At 43.5% G+C, this 22,554-nt stretch overlaps 1 protein-coding gene across 1 annotated transcript in view; it reads left to right on the top strand.

Annotated features, from left to right (window-relative positions):
• LOC126484362 (UDP-glucosyltransferase 2-like) overlaps nt 1–22,554 on the top strand; it is a 109,219-nt gene that overhangs the window by 44,259 nt on the left and 42,406 nt on the right. Inside the window, exon 5 of the mRNA XM_050107831.1 lies at nt 11,656–11,976. Coding sequence (XP_049963788.1) covers nt 11,656–11,976 — 321 coding nt within the window. The remainder of the gene's footprint in view (nt 1–11,655; nt 11,977–22,554) is intronic.

Below are 22,554 nucleotides of genomic sequence, written 5' to 3'. Positions count from 1 at the left end.
GAAGCACAGATCTAATAAAAATAGCTTTCGGGTTTTAGTAAAAAGGGACGATGACGAAGTAATTTTTATTGTCTGTGGAAGGTTATTAGATATTTGCATCGCACTACTTGTAATTAAAGTTTCAAAAGCTAATGCCGTTCCTGATGCCACATGGAACTTTTCATTTTGGCTTGTACCATGTTCACGAGCATCGAATTCTTTACGTGTACTTCAGACAGAAGAACATAGGATGCATTTGAGAAGGGATGAGAACATAAGCGTCTTTGAAGGAGGTGACCTAGCAATTTTACGTGCATCCATTTTCTAGAAAAACTGTTCTTTACACGCTATACGTAAATACGAGGGTGGTTTGAAAACTTCTCGGAATCACCACGAAAAGTCACCGCTAGCGCAACGAATTGTTCATCTGATATTCATTGGGTGTTGCCCGTAAACACGTGGCACGTCAGTGCTCTGTGGCGGTGACGTAACTCTGTTATTGTTCCCGTGTAGTGATTTGCGAAGATGGAAAAAATCGAGATTTGAGCAGTGATTAAGTACTTCGTAAAGAAAGGTGTGAAAGCAAAGGCCATTCATGCCGGTTTTCAGAATACACTGGAGGACTCTGGTCCTTCATATTCAACTGTTGCCAAGCGGACAAATGAATCTAAATTTGGTCTGGAGATCTTGGATGATGATCCGCGCAGTGGTCGGCCAAACTGTATCACTCCTCCAGAAATCATTGCAAAAGTGCACAAAATGTTCGTGGAGAATCGCCGATTGAAAGTGCGTGAAATTTCTCACCCTTGCCAGATGTCATCTGAAGGGGTATATCACATTTTAACTGCAGAATTGGAAACGAAAAAAATATCTGAAAGATAGGTGCCGCAACTCACGACGCGCGCCCGCACACACGTGCCGTCGCCATGGCAAAATTACACCAACAAAGGTATGAATTGTTGCCACACTCGACCTATTCACCTGATACGGCACCGTCAGACTTCCATCTCTTCCCAAAACTGAAAATACTTTTTGGTGGACGAAGATTCACTTCAAAAGAAGAACTGATAGCCGGAGTTGACAGCTATTTTTCAGGCCTGGAGGAAACTCATTTTCGATATGGGATAAAGGCACTGGATCATCGTTGGGCCAAGTGCATTAATCTACAAGGAGACTACATTGAAAAATAAAGAAAAAGTTCCAGTGCTGCTTTTTCTATTCCGTCCCGAGAACTTTTCAAATCACCCTCGTAACAACAGGCGCTGGAGAGCTCTAAGGTCGCAAACCATGATGAGGAGCACTTTACGTTCCGCGTCACGTGTCAGTTCCTTTCTTAGTGCGCACTAGCCTTGTGCGCATCACGATGCAAAACACGTCCCGTGTGAGGACAGCTTCACCAGATAAACTTCCAGGATATGAACGTGGCACGTACGCGCTAGCCTAGTAAAAACTACAGAAATGCCGTTTTCCAGAACCATACTGTCAGGTTTACCTTTCCATACACTAGTAATTTAACATGTGGAACCGGCCGGAGTGGCCGAGCGGTTCTAGGCGCTACAGTCTGGAACCACACGACCGCTACGTCGCAGGCTCGAATCATGCCTCGGGCATGGATGTGTGTGATGTCCTTAGGTTAGTTAGGTTTAAGTAGTTCTAAGTTCTAGGGGACTGATGACCTCAGACGTTAAGCCCCATAGCGCTCAGAGCCATTTGAACCATTATCATGTCTAGTTCAGGAATTTCGTTAAAGGAGTTCACATACTTCCGCAAGTGTTGTTGGTTGACGAGTTGCACGCGGCACTTCTTGTCCCATCACATCGCACAGGAGCTCGACTGAAGCGAAGTCCAGAGATCGTGCTGGCCAGGGAAGTTGCTGCACGTGTTGCAGAGCACGTTGAGTTCAAGGGCAGTGTGTGGGTGAGCATTACCCTGTTGTGACGACACAAAACCTTCCCGTTGGAAGATCGCAAAAGAACGGACCCAACAACAATTCGCACGTACCAAACGCTCGTTAGCGTACTCTCCAGAAACACTAAAGGTTAACGAGAGTTGTAGCTTATCACACAACAGACTGTAAGACATGCGGTAGGGCCAGAGAGTCTTGGACGAACGCAGCAGACCTACGTCGTAGGCGCAAACGACAATCACTTGCGTGCAGGAAGAACCTGCTTTCGTGGCTGAAGACCACGGCGCGCCACACCATCTTCCAAGTGGTCCTCTGACGGCACTAGTCGAGCCGTGCACGTCGACGCTGTGGCGTGAATGGATGACGGGCTAGAGGTGTGCGTGCCCATAATCCCACCTCTAATAACCGGTTCGCAGCATTTCGTGTTAACACGTCTGGGTTCACAAAGAATCTTAATTCTACACTACTGGCCATTAAAATTGATACTCCAAGAAGAAATGCAGATGATAAACGGGTATTCATTGGGCATATATATTATACTAGAACTGACATGTGATTACATTTTCACGCAATTTGGGTGCATAGATCCTGAGAAATCAGTAACCAGAACAACCACCTCTGGCCGCAATAACGGCCTTGATACGCCTGGGCATTGAGTCAAACAGAGCTTGGATGGCGTGTACAGGTACAGCAGCCGATGCAGCTTCAACACGTTACCATAATTCATCAAGAGTAGTGACTGGCGTATTGTGACGAGCCAGTTGCTCGCCCACCATTGACCAGACGTTTTCAATTGGTGAGAGATCTGGAGAATGTGCTGGCCAGGGCAGCAGTCGAACATTTTCTGTATCCAGAAAGGCCCGTACAGGACCTGCAACATGCAGTCGTGCATTATCCTGCTGAAATGTAGAGTTTCGCAGGAATCTTCTGTATGGTAGAGCCACGGGTCGTAACACATCAGAAATGTAACGTCCACTGTTCAAAGTGGCGTCAATGCGAACGAGAGGTGACCGAGACGTGTAAGCAATGGCACCCTATACCATCACGCCAGGTGATACACCAGTATGGCGATGACGAATACACGCTTCCAATGTGCGTTCACCGCGATGTCGCCAAACACGGATGCGACCACCATGGTGCTGTAAACAGAACCTGGATTCATCCAAAAAAATGACATTTTGCCATTCGTGCACCCAGGTTCGTCGTTGAGTACACCATCGCAGGCGCTCCTGTCTGTAATGCAGTGTCAAGGGTAACCACAGTCGTGATCTCCGAGCTGATAGTCCATGCTGCTGCAAACGTCGTCGAACTGTTCGTGCACATGGTTGTTGTCTTGGAAACGTCCCCATCTGTTGATTCAGGGATCGAGACGTGGCTGCACGATCCGTTACAGCCATGCGGATAAGATGACAGTCATCTCGACTGCTAGTGATACGAGGCCGTTGGGATCCAGCACGGAGTTTCGTATTACCCTCCTGAAGCCACCGATTCCATATTCTGCTAACAGTCATTGGATCTCGACCAATGCGAGCAGCAATGTCGCGATACGATAAACCGCAATGCGAATAAGCTACAATCCGACCTTTATCGAAGTCGGAAACGTAATGGTACGCATTTCTCCTCCTTACACGAGGCATCACAACAACGTTTCACCGGGCAACGCCGGTCAACTGCTGTTTGTGTATGAGAAAAAGAAAAATGGTTCAAATGGCTCTGAGCACTATGGGACTTAACATCTGTCATCAGTTCCCTAGAACTTAGAACTACTTAAACCTAACTAATCTTACGACATCACACACATCCATGCCCGAGGCAGGATTCGAACCTGCGACCGTAGCGGTCGCGCGGTTCCAGACTGAAGCGCCTAGAACCGCTCGGCCACACCGGCCGGCTGTGTATGAGAAATCGGTTGGAAACTTTCCTCATGTCAGCACGTTGTAGGTGTCGCCACCGGGGCCAGCCTTGTGTGAATGCTCTGAAAAGCTAATGATTTGCATATCACAGCATCTTCTTCCTGTCGGTTAAATTTCACGTCTGTAGCACGTCATCTTCGTGGTGTAGCAATTTTAATGGCCAGTAGTGTACTATGATAGCTGTGCGGTCTGCCGTTGCTACCCTAACAATACGTCTGTTCTGGCGGGCGTCTGTGCTGTGCAGGCGTCCAGAACCACGTCTACGGGTGTGAGAGTGTTCACGTGACCATACCAGCATCGTTGCACAACTGACGCAGCACACGCAACTTACGCGGCAGTCCTCCGAAGAGACAATCAATCCCACCACTCAGAGAACCACAATATGATCCCTTCGAGACTCGCTCATTTGACTGTAGGAAGCACAAGTACATCTCAGTGGCATGGTTGCAAGTCTGCTTCACCCATCTGTGCCACACTGACTCTTCTGCTTTGGTGGGTATACAACCAAGCTATCTAATGGCGGACGACGCTGAAACCATCATCAGTACATCTACTGTGCCCCAGGTGATATACTGTGTGGTCGGGTGAAAATCGATGTCATTTTTCCAGGAGCATTATTTTTTTCCCGGAGGTGTATTTTTTGCCTATTAATTTTCAGACATTTCATTTCCATCTCTTATGTCATCGTCTCTCTTCTGTCACATCTTCGTGCCGAGAGGCTGAAGTTGTCGTTGAATCCCATGGGTCATAATGCTTTTGACATCCATAGTCCGTTTACTTCAAGCTTCATTGCAAACAATTACAATTACACAGTACCCTTGAGTGTGAGGTCGCAAAAGGCCAATAATATTTACGGCATTCGACAGCCCACGTACTGTCTACCGCGCAACCAAGATATTGGCTACTGATAGCAACAGGAGGCAAGTTTAGAGTTATCCAGTGGTGAGCGCGGCTGAGTTACTTAATCGACAAGTAACTCACAAAAGTGCTGCAGTGCTAGTGGCGTTGATACAAAGCAGAGCAATGTCAGCAATAAACAAAGCAGGCATTGCATTATATCTACAACAACAATTTCAGAAGAAAGCAATGCAAGGAATTTCAGAAGAGTGTGAAAGAAGTGGCAGAAGAAATATTAGCGTTTCTGCAAGATGAGTCAGTGGAATGCGTGTTGTCCTATTAGCTCTACCTGTGAGGCTGATCCCGTCGGAGGTTCGAGTCCTCCCTCGGGCATGGGTGTGTGTGTGTTTGTCCTTAGGATAATTTAGGTTAAGTAGTGTGTAAGCTTAGCGACTGATGACCTTAGCAGTTAAGTCCAATAAGATTTCACACACACATATAAGCTCTACTGTGCGGAAGAGTCCATGAGGAATAAAATTAAGATGATAAATGCTTAACAATTGAAAGTGATACTGAAACAGGTATCGATGTAGTCCACCATCCTTGCCGGACGGGGAGTCACAAATCCCGTCTCCACTGAAACATAGTAAGGACGATAGTAGTCAAAGGAGCGGGTACTTACCCGAATTACGTACTTGAAAAATCATCCGCAGCATAGTAAAAAACAATTATGAGCCAATTTCGAATAAGTCCGCAGCAATGTGACCGTGTAATGCATAAGAAAAACGAATATTCAAGGGAGGACAAGGCTCACCTGTTGCAAAACTTGTGTTACTGCGTTTCAAGGGTGCTCGATACAGTTCACAGTGTGTGCATGATAGAGACCTACTAGGTTATGCACATCAAATGGCGCGCGACATAGGTTACAGTGGTTTCCAGGAAAGTTGTGGATGGTTGCACAACTTAAAAAAGTGCTACGGAGTTGGAAGATGTGAGGTAAACGAAATTTCAAACAAAGCATCGACGTGACGATGCACAGCAAACTGTGGAATCGGCCCGAAAATTCGTATATAAGATAAACAAACATATACCATTGTCCAGGAAGGAATTTCTTTTCAACTCAGGCCAATCAGAATTCGAGGAGGAAATGCATAGGAAAGGAACAGTGGAAATTGGAGGTAGCAAGAGAGTTATATCAAGCTCAGCTAACATCAGTTCATAAACAATTATGGTGATTGTTAATCTGGGTGGTAGATTGGCTGGAAAATTATTTATAGTGGTGCGAGAAGCTGTAGATGCTCTGCTCCATACGATTCTTTCTAGTGTGCCTTATCTTGCAAGTACAGTAGGGAAGACTTACGTCATAGCAAGCATGAGTGGGAAAATGGGCGTAAGAGAACTACAACTATGGTATGAGCACTGATTTTGCCCAATAGATGCTCTAAATACACTCCTGGAAATTGAAATAAGAACACCGTGAATTCATTGGCCCAGGAAGGGGAAACTTCTTTGACACATTCCTGGGGTCAGATACATCACATGATCACACTGACAGAACCATAGGCACATAGACACAGGCAACAGAGCATGCACAATGTTGGCACTAGTACAGTGTATATCCACCTTTCGCAGCAATGCAGGCTGCTATTCTCCCATGGAGACGATCGTAGAGATGCTGGATGTAGTCCTGTGGAACGGCTTGCCATGCCATTTCCACCTGGCGCCTCAGTTGGACCAGCGTTCGTGCTGGACGTGCAAACCGCGTGAGACGACGCTTCATCCAGTCCCAAACATGCTCAATGGGGGACAGATCCGGAGATCTTGCTGGCCAGGGTAGTTGACTTACACCTTCTAGAGCACGTTGGGTGGCACGGGATACTTGCGGACGTGCATTGTCCTGTTGGAACAGCAAGCTCCCTTGCCGGTCTAGGAATGGTAGAACGATGAGTTCGATGACGGTTTGGATGTACCGTGCACTATTCAGTGTCCCCTCGACGATCACCAGTGGTGTACGGCCTGTGTAGGAGATCGCTCCCCACACCATGATGCCGGGTGTTGGCCCTGTGTGCCTCGGTCGTATACAGTCCTGATTGTGGCGCTCACCTGCACGGCGCCAAACACGCATACGACCATCATTGGCACCAAGGCAGAAGCGACTCTCATCGCTGAAGACGACACGTCCCCATTCGTCCCTCCATTCACGCCTGTCGCGACACCACTGGAGGCGGGCTGCACGATGTTGGGGCGTGAGCGGAAGACGGCCTAACGGTGTGCGGGACCGTAGGCCAGCTTCATGGAGACGGTTGCGAATGGTCCTCGCCGATACCCCAGGAGCAACAGTGTCCCTAATTTGCTGGGAAGTGGCGGTGCGGTCCCCTACGGCACTGCGTAGGATCCTACGGTCTTGGCGTGCATCCGTGCGTCGCTGCGGTCCGGTCCCAGGTCGACGGGCACGTGCACCTTCCGCCGACCACTGGCGACAACATCGATGTACTGTGGAGACCTCACGCCCCACGTGTTGAGCAATTCGGCGGTACGTCCACCCTGCCTCCCGCATGCCCACTATACGCCCTCGCTCAAAGTCCGTCAACTGCACATACGGTTCACGTCCACGCTGTCGCGGCATGCTACCAGTGTTAAAGACTGCGATGGAGCTCCGTATGCCACGGCAAACTGGCTGACACTGACGGCGGCGGTGCACAAATGCTGCGCAGCTAGCGCCATTCGACGGCCAACACCGCGGTTCCTGGTGTGTCCGCTGTGCCGTGCGTGTGATCATTGCTTGTACAGCCCTCTCGCAGTGTCCGGAGCAAGTATGGTAGGTCTGCCACACCGGTGTCAATGTGTTCTTTTTTCCATTTCCAGGAGTGTAACTTGCTTTTGCTTGATTCCTGGTCCGTGTAAGAAAATCCTTCAAAGCAAAATATCCCTCCTGAAAAGTTTGTGACGTTGCTGTTGATACCACATGCAAACAGTGGACAAATCAGTCTTTGGATGTTTGTTTTTTCCACGCCTATAAATCATATTGTCCCACTGACTGCAGCTACGCCTTAAAGTAAGACAGTTTCACAATAGGCCCCACGAGACACTGTTTCGCGTTTGGTTGCATGCAATCACATTTCATGAGTCTCATCACTCCTTTACACGTGTATGAGTGTATACTCATTCTTTAAGAGCGAATACCTACTGAACGTTCTGCTCGGTTTGTAACACACAAGGAGTTTGCCTTCGATGTTGATCGTGCGAACCTTTGTGATCACTGTGTCGTGCCATTTTTCGTTCGGCGTTCGCAGTGCAAGTTAATGGTTTGTTTCCATCATTTCCTGAAAGTCGACGAGGTTCATTTTATGAAGTGTAATACACACATCACATAGAAGGACGATCTCTGCATCTCCCGGATACTCATTTACCATCGCTCTCGTGATGCACATGGTGAGTCATTAGCAACTAATATTTATCCTTTCATAACTGTTAACACTAGACTCTCAGATGAACCTTAGCAAAGACTGAACTAGAGACCTCGCACTCAATGTGTTACTTGTTAGGGGCAACGAAGCACGTATTCATTTCTCATGCCCTTTTTACTTCAATGATTCCTCCCGTCCGGCTCACCGTCTTCATTTCTCTCTGTGCAGTGTTTGTGCTCAGAGCTTTACCAGCGACAATACATTACTCAAGCTCTGCGATGACCATGTAAGCATTTTGCTGTTGCGCAAGTGTGTTCCTCTTTTGTGCAGCTCTGTGACTTAGAAATGTTTCAGGGTTAAAAGAGAGCACGGGTTACTTCCAGTACAAAATCCATGTATTTACCTATTTCTGTTTTGCACCTGTGAACCAGAGAAAAGCCAGACTGTTTCTTTTTTGGACAACATATATGTCTAACATTTTTCTGATTGTACTCCCGCTAAACCTCGAAGGTTGATTTTAAAGGTATTTTCGTGACAACTCTGGTTTATTTACGTGTTTATCTAGTTTCGGTGTGAGCTGGAGGCTAAGCTTCAGTTATTCGGAAGTTGACATTGCCACTGGTGAACCTCTGGATGGCACACAGTATGTCCTCTTGGAAGTAATAAAGGTTTCAAAGTACTCAAATAAAACAGAGAACTCCTAGCTCTGCACTTCAGTGATTCGGCGACTGTCGATTGCTGCTTAGTGCTTTGATTTATCTTCTACGTGGAGATTACAAAAAAAAAAAAAATGTTCAAATGTGTGTGAAATCTTATGGGACTTAACTGCTAAGGTCATCAGTCCCTAAGCTTACACACTACTTAACCTAAATTATCCTAAGGACAAACACACACACACCCATGCCCGAAGGAGGATTCGAACCTCCGCCGGGACCAGCTGCACAGTCCATGACTGCAGCGCCTCAGACCGCTCGGCTAATCCCACGCGGCATGTGGAGATTACAGATCCACACTAGCTCTATATGGAGTTTCATTTTTGTCCTTATTCGTGCAGTTCATTATTTAGAGTTTAGTATACGCAGCGCTAGTCTCATACATTCGTTCGCCTCCCTGTCTAGTGCAGTGCAACGGTTCATGACCGAGCGTGAGTAGTTCCCACATAGATTGGAGCAGCACACTGCTTGAATTTCAGTGAATTCATAGTCTTCCAGACATTCACATCATCAGACTATAATTTTTAAAGGATGACATGCAAGTTGTGCACACTAACACAAAAAAGCTCAAAAAGGAGCGTCAAAAAGAAGCGCCTTTTCCCTGATGCTGTTGGAATTGGTGATACAAGATTACTAAGAAGAAACGTAGCTTTATTACCCACCCACATCATGGCAGTCAAACTACTGCTCCTGAGACCATGTTTCTCCTCTTTACATACATTCATCGAGACGAAATGATTTTGTTATAAATTTTCTTTTGGTGCGTGGTACTCCAAATTATTTAATCTTCTCCGCCACATAAAATAGCATAGTCAGAGAGTTGAAAAAGTTGTCTGGAAGAGTCCTAATGAGGTTTTAGTTAGCTGAAGAGTTGCAAACTCAATAACTCCCGACACTATTCTTCCTGTGTAAGAGTTTAAGAGTACGTTCACAGCACAGTTTAAACTCCAACTGATGGGTTTATTTTTGATGAACAGGCGCACACGGTCAACAAACTGAAACTTCGTGTTACTCAGAGACTTTTTGTTTAGATAATGTATGACAGCTTTAGTTTTGAAAGCAACATCATCTGTGCAGACTGGTTTGCATTGTTTGCAAAATCGAGATGTTTCCAAATGTCCTCATACCAATCAAGAGACATTACCAGTGCAAGGTAACGAACAGCTACATCTGGCTCTGAAGACCAATTCCTTGTGAATGATGGCAGAATGTGATACGCCATAACAAGATTCATTCAAAGATAAACTTACATGTCGGCTTCGTCAGTCGTGAACACGGTTTCTTTTTGTGCAGCACATACGATTATCTTAGAAATTGTCACATGAATCACAAGCATTTTGATGTTCGCTGCAGAAGAGTAAATGTCTGTTGGCATTAGCACCTTTCCACTATATTCAATGTCGAACAAAAGGAGTTTGCGGAAATCATTCACCTCTTTCTAGATGCCATTGCGAAGTTGAAATATTCTAGTCTGTTTGCATTCTGGAAGTTTAGGGAATTCAAGTATACCATTATTATTATCCAGAACTTTACTCTGATCTCCTACAGCATTTTCTTCCTGCCTTCCTTTACATCTATAAGCTGTGATCATTTTTTTTTCTTTTTGAGTCTGGAGAAGCAATATTTCAGTATTATCTGCCAAAAAGTTTTGCTCAACAGTGGCTTGTTGTCCCTCTCTGCGTTCTTACTTTTGAAGTAGTGGATTGGGCTGGCTACTCTGCTTTCTTTATGGTGCTGCACTGTAAGTCTTTTCCGGTTCTTCTATCGCAACATTTCTATTACCACTTTGGGCATTCTAGGAATATGATATCTACTTCATCTAAAAGAAGGTTGTCTACATCATCACTGTCATTTTCATAGACTACTAGAAGAATTTCTTTAGAGTTGAGAAAGAACTTCCATTTCCTGTAAGATATGACGAAAGTGGTGTTTCATATTCTAAAAGTATTATGATGCTCAAATTAACAATAATTTGAATGAGGATATTTCTTTATTCGTTTACCTTGAGTTCTAGTTTAAAAGAAATGAAAATATAAACAGTTAACATTTTATAAAGACTATGGACTCTCTTTTTCGCCAGATCGAGGCCATTGTAAATCTTAGAGGGTTACATACTGTTAGCGTGTTGTGTGTTGGGGGTGTGATGGAGGGGTGGCTAGTTTTAGGTCTAGTGTGCTTACAATTCCCCACTTTTGTCAGCACCATTATCGATTCTTTGCAGTTATTACTTCGGCGTATGTAATGTATGCCAGTAACATTAAAGTTTATGATTGAGAAAGTAGTTCATGTCTATTAAAAGTATTTATGTTGGCAGCATCCTATCCAGTCAACGCAAAACCAATTAAAACAGTTTGTGTTTTGTAGTCTGCTACCGGATAGTTCCCAATGTTAGTGGCGCAGTGGTTAGCACACTGGACTCGCATTCGGGAGGACGACGGTTCAATCCCATCTCCGGCCATCCTGATTTAGGTTTTCCGTGATTTCCCTAAATCGCTTCAGGCAAATGCCGGGATGGTTCCTTTGAAAGGGCACAGCCGATTTCCTTCCCCATCCTTCCCTCACCCGAGCTTGCGCTCCGTCTCTAATGACCTCGTTGTCGACGGGACGTTAAACACTAATATCCTCCTCCTCCTCCTCCCAATGTTACCCAGCAAAATAGTGTTTATAAATCAGTTAGGTTTTACTAACTGAAAAAATCTGTCTAGGAGAAAAATCTTCTGAATCATGCCATAAAATTCTGTAAAGGACTCTTGTTACAGCTGTATGGGTATTTAGGTATTGTTATGAACAACAATCACAGTTAAACCTAGCTTTAAAATGTTGGCATTTGAATGAATGTTGCTCAATAGTAAATGTCAGAAAAGATGCTGGTGGCATTACTGGGTAGCTATGTGTTGCAGATGGGCACCCCTGACCATCCAGCCTACATGGAGAACTTCTTCCTGCCGCTGGTGGCACCGCTGGGTTTCTGGGAAAGGACGGCCAACACAGCGTTCTACCTGCTGTCGAGACTGGGCAACTGGTGGCTGTCGGAGCGGGAGATCGACGCTGTGGAGCGGGCTGAGCTGGGCAGCGGGGCGCCGCCCACCAGCCAGCTGGTCCACAGCACCAGCCTGCTGCTGCTCAACAGCCACTCCAGCGCCAACCAGCCCGTGCCGCTCATGCCTGGCGTGGTCGAGGTTGGGGGTCTCCACATACAACGGCCTAAGCCCCTGCCAAAGGTCTGTGCCACTGTCTCACCTCCGGAGTAACAGGCTATTGTGCCACTCAATACATGTGAGATTTGTTTTATCCATTTCCCTAATCCTATCGCTTCCCTCTTATCCTCTTTATTTCATCATGATTGGTACCTCCACTACCATCGAATGGTGGCTTACACATATTGAGGCCCATTCTTCTTTCACCATACCATTAATTACAGCTTTTAGCAGTCTCATATCTTAAAAGATGGAACAAAGAAAGATAAATATACACTTACAGTATTTTTAATTTTAGAGAAAATGTTTGATTGGAGTATTGTCTTTTAATTTATGAAAGTAGTAGGTTTAAACTACAGACAGTGAAAGGTTATTCAGAACAGACTGCAACTAAAGGAATCATATGACATGATAGAGGAGTTGCAGTTATGAAGGAAGTGAGACGGATTGTAGCCTATCACTGATATTATCCAAAATTTATATTGAGGTACCAGTAAAGGAAACATAGGAAAAAGTAAAGAAAACAAATAAAACGCTTTTGAATGAGAATTTTAGTGTATGTTAACAAATAAAATATTTAAGATTGCCGCTAACATACTGTATATACAATTTTTGTTTAAAATTGTGTATTTAGGAGAAAGAATACATATGGGACAAATAATTTGTATAATGTTTAAACGTGCTGCTATAGTAGCTAAACTAGACACCGAGAAAGAAAAGGAAATGACACTTATTTTTCAGCACAGCATTTTACTTTCTCACAATCGGCATTAACAGAAAACCTGTATGCTGTTGTTTACAAAATATACTGCTGTCTGAACGTTCATCAGACTATCGTGTAAAAATGTGAAGTAAGTTGGTCAGAAAATTTGCATACTGTTGCCAACAGTTTTTCTCTGTTAACAGATGTTATATATACACATACACACACATATATATTTCAAAAATTGGAAGTAAGTAGGTTTCTCCTTTGTATATTATGTAAAGGTTTATACACTATATACATACTTCACTAATAAACAGCCTATATCAGTCCAAACGTTTAATAGAGTATCAAGTAAAAATCTGAAGTAAATCCGTCCAGAACTGTTGAAGAGTTTCGGTAACAACGTTAGAGGTGGCAAAGAACTAGCAAGAAGATTAAAAATGGGTGTGTATAGGAAGGAGATTATAAGATAAGCGCCAATATGAGTAAAAAGTGGGTAATGGCATGTAGACGAATTGAATCATGTGATGCCGATAAGATTGTACTGAAAAACGAAACACTTAAAATTGTCAGTGTGTTTAACTATTTGGGCAGCAAAATAAGTGACAATAGCTGATGTGGAGAGAGTACAAAAACAGCGTAGCAGTAGCAAGAATAGCTTTTCTGGTAAAGAGAAATTTCTGACATGAAGTATAAACTTCATTGTTAGGAAGTATTTTCTAAAAATAATTGTATTCAATGTAGCCTTCTACACAAGTAAAATATGGATGATAAAGAGAAGAAATAAGAAGAGAATAGAAGGTTCGGAAAAATTGGTGTTGTAGAAGACTGTTGAAGATTAGATTGGTAGATCGAATAACCCAATAACTGGGGTAAATAGAAACTGATAGCACAACTTGACTAAATGAAGCGTTTGGATGATAGGAAATATCAGCATGATGGCTGTGCAGGTATGAGTCCAATAATTTCTGACCCCCTCTCCCACCTATTACCCTCTACGTCAACCCCTTCCTTCTCTCCATACCTTGCGGACAAAGCTGTGCATATAAATGGTCAGGTGGTTTCCTGTTGGCTATAGGGCAGATAAGAAGTTTATTTAGGATCCTTATCGCCGTAATTTATTACGTAATTAACAAACCCAGCAACGCTTCACAATCGCCATATGTACATGTGAGTCTGATGTAAGTCCTAATGTCTTTCTACACCCTCTGTCCGTCTCCTCCTCCCCCTAGCTCTGTCCACATACTCCTTCATTTTGTATCTCTCCACCTCCCACTTCTCTCCACCTCCTCCAGAATCTTTCTATCCATTTCATCCATCCCCTCTCTACGCCCATTCTCCCCTTCCCTCCCTGGCCTTCTCTACTTCTCCCCCCCCTCTCCCCGCACCACCTTGTTTATTATTATTGCCAACGAAACCTCGACTGGGAACTGAAGTAGCTTAAATTGAATGGATGAACTGGTTGAGATCATTAATATATGGAGTATGAGAGACCTCTCCTGCTGCTGGGTTTGTGAGCATATTAGCATTAATGACATTATTTCGCATAGTTTCGATCTACAAGTAGGTTAAATTAAACTTTCCTTTTTTCCGTTAAAACAGACTGCGAGGAAGAATACAAAACAGTAGATAGGTCTGTATACAAATTTTGTTTAAAATTGCACAGAAGTAGATAGAATATACATGGGAGAAACAATTTGACTAATGTTTACATGTGCTGCTGTCGTCGTTAAAACGTACTGTAAGGAAGAAAACAAAATCGAACGATTTTTACAGTACAGCATAACACAGTGTTTTACTTTCTCACAGTCGGTTTTAACAGAAAACCTGTACGTTGTTGTTTAGTAAGACATACAGCTGTCTGATTGTTTATTAGATTATCACCCAAAAATTTGAAGGATGTCGATCAAGAATTTTCGAGGTTTTCGATCACAGTTTCTCTGTATTAATATGTTATATACATTTAAATAAGTAATATATGTAGGCAGGCAGTGCTGCACACACGCACTGCGAGAGCTGTGCCAGTAACCAAGCCGCCCGTCTCAGTGCCAACCACACCACGCTGCTGCCGGGCTGTAGCCACCATTCCATACAGCACCCGAATTCCGGGACGCGCTTCTGGCCTCCATACACGAAAGACTATCTCAAAGGCTATGGACAAGCACAGGTCGCGAGCGATGAATATTAACTGTACATTTCTCGCCAGAAAATTACTTCTAAATATTCAATTTTCCGATTCGTCATTATGTCTGAAGTTCAGTTCACGTTTGGCGCGTTTCTTAGGTCGTACACTAGCACATGTGGAATATTGGAAGCATACAGGAGCAGCTATGGCTTGCGAGTCGTGCCATCAACGTGGGGAATCTACAAGGTAGTGAAACAATCGCAGGCAGTCATGTACAGCAATATGTATGCTACAGCGTTGTTCTGCGATCCGTCTTGTCTTGCTATAGCGCCCGTGGAAATAAAGTGGATGGCTGTTCTGTCTACACTTTACTAAATTCTGAACGGTCTATACCAGTTGTCACAAGCTTAGGCAGAACACCGATTGGTAGTTAGGATCAATGTCATCTCTTTTTTTCACACAGATTCAGACATCTGTCAGATGTATTTTTTTTCCATCTACCAGCTGAGTTAGTATGGGTACAGTTTACGTTTGACAACTGGAATAAATTAATGACTTGCTCGTTTTACTAACCTCCTGACTCAGATAATACAGTTGCTGAACAGTTCAAAGGAAAACTTGTATTTCTTGTCAAATAGGTATCCCACCCATACAAACGTAGTTGGTTGTGACTTCAATCTGCCCTCGATAAGTTGGCGACAAAACTTGTTTAAAGTCGGCGGTAGGCATGAAACGTCTTCCAAAATCGTAGTGAACATCTTCTCAGAAAATTGTTTTGAATAATTAGTTCAGGAGCTCAACCATAGTGTAAATCGTTGCCAAAACATACGTGTGCTGTTAGCAATGAATAATCATGACCAGACAGGGGGCATCATGACAGACACGGGGATTGTCGGCCGCAAGGTTGCTGTACCTCGACTGACTACCGTAACATCCGAAACCACCAAAAATAAACGCGAAAAATTTGCACTTGAAAAAGCAAATGAAAATTCTTTTGATACCTCCCTTAGAGACAGTCTCCCCTTCTTCCAGTCTACGTAAGGGTTTACATTTAAAGAAATAATATCGAAGGCAATCGAGAGATACTTAACAAATAAATTAAAAATAAATGGTACTAGTCCGCCATGGTACACAAAACAGTTCAGAAGAGTGTTGCAGAAGCAACGAGAAAAGCATGCCAATTTTAAAATAACATAAAATTCACAATAACGGCGAAGTTTTACTGAAGTACCAAATTTAGTGCAAACTTCAGCGCGAGGTGCTTGTAATAATTCCCACAATGAAGCTCTGTCTTGAAATCTGGCAAAAAACCGAACGAGATGTTGCATGGAAACGCAATCAATACCTTCACTGCGGGACGACAATGGTGATGCTGTTCACGACAGTGCCATTAAAGTAGAGTCACTGAACACGGTTTTTGAAAATTCCTTCACAAAAAGGACGAAGTCAGTATCCACAATTCGAATCAAGAACAACATAAGTAGCTCAAAAATAACTTTCAAGGCAAGGCCTCAGTTCCAGAATGTACACCAGGAAGGTTCCTTTCAGAGAATGCTGATTCAATAGCTCCATACTTAGTAATCAAGACTGGAAAGTTGCAGAAGTCAGGGCAGTACACAAGAAAGGAGATAGGAGTAATCCGCTGAACTATTGATATATATTACTAACGTCGATTTGTGGTAGGATTTTGGAAAATATACTGTGCTCGAACATTATGAATCACATAGAAGAAAACGATTCGTTGACAAATATCCAACACTGATTCAAAAATATCGTTGTTGTGAATCACAACTAGGTCTTCACCCTCACAAAGTAATGAGTGCTAACGACAGTGGAGGTCAAATTGAGTCCATATGTTTAGATTTCCTGGAGGCTTTTGACATCGTTCGTCACAAGTGACTTCTAATTAAACTGCGTGCTTGTTGAGTATCGTCTCAGTTGCGCGACTGGATTCGTGATTTCCTGTAAGAAAAGCCACAGTAGGTAATAACTGACAGAAAGTCATCGAGTAAAACAGAAGTAATATCTGGCTTTCCCCACGAAAGTGTTATAGGACCTCTGTTGTTCTTGGTCTACATAAACGATTTAGGAGGCAATCTGAGCAGCCTTGTTAGATTGTTTGCAGGCGATGCTGTCATTTATCGTCTTGTCACGTCATCAGATGATCAAAAGCAGTTGCAAAATGATATAGACAAGATATCTGTATGGTGGACAAGTCACAGAGGACTCTGAATAATGCAAATTGTGAAGCCATCCAAACGAGTACTAAAAGGAGTCCGCAACATTTCAGCTACACGATAAATCATACAGATTTCTGCGCTGCAAACTCAACAAATTATTTACGGACTATAATTACCAAGGCCTTAAACTGAAACGATCACATAGATCAGTGCTTCCCAACCTTTTCAGCTGGCGGACCGCTTCTTCAGTCGAAAATCCATGGCGGACCCTAGTCAGTCAAGAGCACAGTAACTTTTAATTTCAGAGCGAAACTCATGGGAACTGAAAGCTTCTTAATGCCAGTATCATGTTCCCAATGATACCCCCACCCTCTCGAAGTATCAATAGTCTTTGGTTTAGAGATGAATGAAAACAACTTGAAATTAACGATCCAATTTGAATTCCCACTGTATCCAGCCACTTACTAGTGGATTTCCTCCCTTTGTTCAACACACTATAGCCTGATTAAAATTACTTGGTAATTGACATTTCACACGTTGGAGCTGCCTTCCTCCAAGAGCAATCAACGTCACATCCAAACTGTCCGCTGTTGACAAGCTGCCGCCTGTGGTCTGTTCACTTCCACTGTTTGTGCTTAGCTACTGTTGTGCAAGGAGCATGCATATTTCGTAACAGTCGTGTGTGTGTGTGTGTGTGTGTGTGTGTGTGTGTGTGGTTTTTCGTGAAATCCCAAGAAAAATGTTCAAATATAAAGTCTATGGGACTTAACCGCTGAGGTCATCAGTCCCTAGTCTTACACACTATTAACCTAAGTTTAACTTCCGATAAGGACAACACACACGCACACACACACACACACACACACACATACACACACACACACGCACACACGTGCCCGAGGGAGGACTATAACCTCCGGCGGGAGCGGCCGCACAATCCACGACGACATGGCGCCCTAGACTGCGCGGCCATTCCGCGCGGCTGTAAAGAAAAGAGGCAGACCCATGATTCGGGATACAAACACATTACGAAAGAAAAGAGGCCTAGGAATTACCTTTAAAGGGCTATTGTGACATCCGTTGTGCAATGTGTGGAAATACATTCACTCAGTTTACATGCGTTTCCAAAACCGGATTTCGTAAGCCGATGTCCAAGTTCCGCTTTTGGTTGGTTAGGCAAACACTTCAGAATCGATTCTGGAAATCTGCTTTTATAAAGCCGTTTTCCTGTTCCACAATCGATTTTCGTGCCCATGTAAACAGCTCGGAAAGTCTAGTTATTTTTCTGTCTTTGCGTATCTACTGAACGGCAGCTGTCAGTCCATAGCCGGCAGCTAGCAGGCGGCGTTGCAACAGTGTACTGTCAGTTGGTAGCTGGCAACTGGCAGGCGGCGTGGCAACAGTTTAGCCACAGGTGACAACTTTAACTACTACTTGGACACTATATCGTGGCAGTCAGCCTCGACTGCCAACAAATTAGGAAAACAGACTCTCTTATTTCTATATAAGAAGACAAAGCATTTCACAGAATGTAAGAACTTTTTTTTCAAAGGAAACAATTCTGGCAGAGGAGGTTTACCTTTCACAAGGTGGCACGTGAAAGTCCTCATTTGTTTACGCTCGCAGCCAGTTGCCATAATATAGGGTCAGAGTATTAGCAAGTAATTGTAATTGAAGTATGGGCAGGCCAATTTTTAACTGAGAGGACGGAATATATTATAAAGAAAGGAAATTAGCTTTAGAGATCATTTTAATTTTCGTAACAAAAATATCAGTGCCAACAGAATTCAATTAATAATTATTTTGTAAATGACAGAAGACTGAAACAAAATTCCCACAGAGTTATAGTTCAGGTACGTTCACTGAGCGTCTACAAAGAAAAATGCTTTCTTCTTTTCTATACATGAGTCTTTAGGAATAATAATGGAAAACTAATGTGATGTTTGAGGGTGCTTCTGCTGACACAGTTTTGAAAAGTTGGGTTCAACTCTTGACAACTGGTGACGGACGTCTGGTTCCGCATTTAGACAGCTTCGGTACTTAGTTTTGTGGGCAGCATAGATCGAGAATCCAGATTCACACATGCATGTTGTGGCAAACGGAAGAAATACACGTTTTGCCTTTTCAACAAGGGGGTAGTGTTTCTTGTTATCCAAACGGATCCAAAAGTGTGAGTAACCGTCAATGTCAAAAGTTGATTTCAAGGTAGGGTCTGTGACAAATGAATGGGTTGACCACCCGTTCGTATTTCTGCAGCTTCGCATCTTCAGCTGTTGGGAAATAATGCCACAACAATGACATCAAGCTTCGGAGATGTTCCAGGATTTGATGAAACAAATTCTTCCCAAGCGCCAATGTTTTGTTTTTCAAAAACTCATTGAGGAGAGGAAAACACATGACGCCCCCCTCCCCCCCCCCTCCTCCTCGAAACTCTCTGCCCAAAAATTGATTTTCCTCTTGAATTCTCGAACTTTGCCGATAGCAGTGACCTTTGTTTCATTTTGCCCTTGGAGTGAAATATTTATTTCGTTCATTTTGGAGAAAATATCTGACAAATAGGCAAGTATGCACTGCCAATTTTCGTCATTAATAAGGTCTGCTAATTTGGTGTTATGCTCCAAAAGGAAAACTAAGACTTCCAATCTTAATTCGTACAACCGAGAGAGTACATTCCCACGTGAGAGCCATCTCACTTCTGTGTGGAGAAGCAGCGAACGATGAAGGCTTCCCATATCTTCACACAGTATTGTGAAAAGTCTTGACTTCAACGGCCTTGATTTTATGTAGTTAATGATTTGAATGGATTCGTGTAAAACTTTCTTGGACGAAACAGGCATTTGTTTCGTAGCTAAAGCGTATCTGTGGAGAGCACAATGACAACTGCTGCGGTTCTTGGCGTTTTCTTTTATTTTTGTTATTGCTCCGACTGCAGGACCCGTCATAGCTTTTGCACTATCTGTGCACACATCTATGCAATTAGACCCTGAAACTTTGTTAGTCCTTAAAAAAATCATCCAATAGACGGAATATTTCAGCATCTGCTGTGTTGGCAGGTAGTGGTCTGCACAGTAGGAGGTCCTCCTCAAAACATCCAGAATATTCATAACGGACAAAAGCGAATAAAATCGCTAATCCTGCAACATCAGTGGATTCATCCATCTGCATAGAAAATGAACTGTGTTGGATGCAAGAAACAAGAGTGTCTTTCACATCATTTGACATGTCAACAATGCGTCTCTTGACAGTACTGTTTGATAACGGCACCGAAGACACAAGCTTTACTGCCTTTTCGTCTAGCATGCAAGAAGCAATATCATTAACACACGACTTTATGAGATTTTCTGCAATGGTATGAGCTTTGCCTGTTTTTGCCACTCGATAACTAACCAAGAAAGAAGCTTTTAATGAATTTTCATTAATTGTTTTTGCATGAGTTTTCATTTAACGCTAAGAAGCATCTAGTTCAGCACTCTTCCTTTTGAAAAACTCGATGTCTTTAGCGTGGAAATCCGGGTGAGTACCTTCAAAATGACGGCGCCATTTAACTGAAACCATTGAACTGTTCGGAAGGACTCGTGCACAAATCACACACTGAGCTTTACCCTCCTTTGTGTCCATAAAGCCCATTTCTAAATAGCTTTTGTTGTATTTACGCTTCTTGGTTATTCCACTTCCACAGGACGTTGCAGCCAATGGAGTACTTGCAGCGTTTTCACATAAGAAATCCGGCTTCTTGTGATTGTTCTTCCTTTGGTCGTCCTCCCTTCTCATTCATTTCATCTGGAAACTTCCCTAGTTGTGAAGGCGATGGAGAAACTGCACCCTCTTCAATGATCCTGACTTCAGCCACCGATCAATCGTAGAAGTAATAAACTGGTCAAAAATTGACTCATGAAGTAGGTAGTGTACTGACAAAGCAAGTTTAGCATTAATGATGCCTGGGGCCGCATGCGTGCCAGCGAGCGCTGTGATTGGTTGACAAAGCTCGCTCCGCGCGTGCGTTAAAAGGTTTCAGCGCACCTAGCGCCAGGAGCCGGCGCACGAACGACCCCTGTATTGTTGCGAAACAATCTATCAGAGAAGCCGCATTCTCCGCCACTAAACAGTGTATGCGTTCTCACTTACGAACCGTAAAGGCTGCTTGGGAATATGACCTGAATTAAAAGTAGACATCTTTTTCACACAAAAAAATAGTGATGAATTTGATTTTCACATTTTTATTCAATAATTTTACTCATTATTTTATACGATTTGGTGAAAGGTGGCCGCGGACCCCCTACAAAGAGCCGGCGGACCCCTAAGGGGTCCGCGGACCACACGTTGGGAAGCTCTGACATAGATAATGCTATGGGGAAAGCAATCCAAACACAGCGATTTATTCGCAAAACACTTAGAAAATGTAACAGGTCTATTAAAGAGACTGCTTATACCACATTTGTCCGCCCTCTTCGGGGGTGTTGCTGTACGGTAGGGAATCCACATCAGATAGAATTGACGGAACACATCGAAAATGTTTGAGAAAGGGAAGCTCGTTTTATATTATGGCTAAATAAGGGAGAGAGTACCACGGATATGATACCTGAATTAGGGTAACAGGCATTAAAACGAAGATATTAAGCTCTGTGGCTGTACCTTCTCGTGAAATTTCAATCATTCTACGCAGAGTGTGAAAATATTTTTTAGCATCCATCTACATAGGGAGAAACGATCATCATAATAAAATAAGAGAAATCGCAGCTCGCAGGGAAAGATCTAAGTGTTAGTTTTCTCGTGCGCTGTTTGAGAGTGAAACGGTAGAGATGTAGCTTAAAAGTGGCTCGATGAACCCTCAGCCAGGCACTCAATTGTGAATTGTAGATTAATCATGTGGTTGTAGATGTAGTTGACTGATGGTTCCTCAGAGAATGATACGTCCAATACACTCAGCAACCTTACCAAACCCGCACTTGTGCTCCTTCTGCTGTGTAGAACAGACAACTTCGTATACTCAGTGAAGCTTTTGTTAGGCGATACCATTGTCTGTATGCAGACTGAGAATGAGATGCATAACAACTGCTTATCACCTTAAGGTGAGTTATGGGGAGTAGGTCGGTACCCCCAACATTTAACGCTCATCCCTCCTTCATCTCAGAAAGGCGCGGGGAATGAAAGATTTTCGGTAAGCTCTAATTTCTCGGATTTTGAGTGATCTATGTCCAGAACATACTCTCTCGGATTTTCAACGGTTAACCTCTCCGTGATGCACATCGACTCCCTTGCAGCGTTTACCATTGGAGCTGTTTAATATCTCTGTGACACTATCACCCCAAACTGAACGATCGCATGCTTGGTACTGTGTCGTGGATCTAGTGTACTTACTCTATAAGTGCGGCCTAGTAAGCATCTGATATTGATGAGCAATACTAAAAAGTCGATAAAAATATTTTGTAAGCCACTTCTTTCGTGGATGAATTTCCTCAAGATTGTGGCACCAGATCTTTGCTGATATCTGTTTTTTCCTACGTTTTGGTTTATGTGGTCATTCCACTTTAGGTCACTTCATATGGTTACTTCCACTTATTTTTACAGTGAGATCGCACAGAACTGCATTT

The sequence above is a fragment of the Schistocerca serialis genome, chromosome 6, assembly GCF_023864345.2.
Source record: "Schistocerca serialis cubense isolate TAMUIC-IGC-003099 chromosome 6, iqSchSeri2.2, whole genome shotgun sequence".
Lineage (NCBI taxonomy): Eukaryota > Metazoa > Arthropoda > Insecta > Orthoptera > Acrididae > Schistocerca > Schistocerca serialis.
Note: the sequence above shows the minus strand (reverse complement) of the source record. Positions and strands in the feature narration are given on the sequence as shown.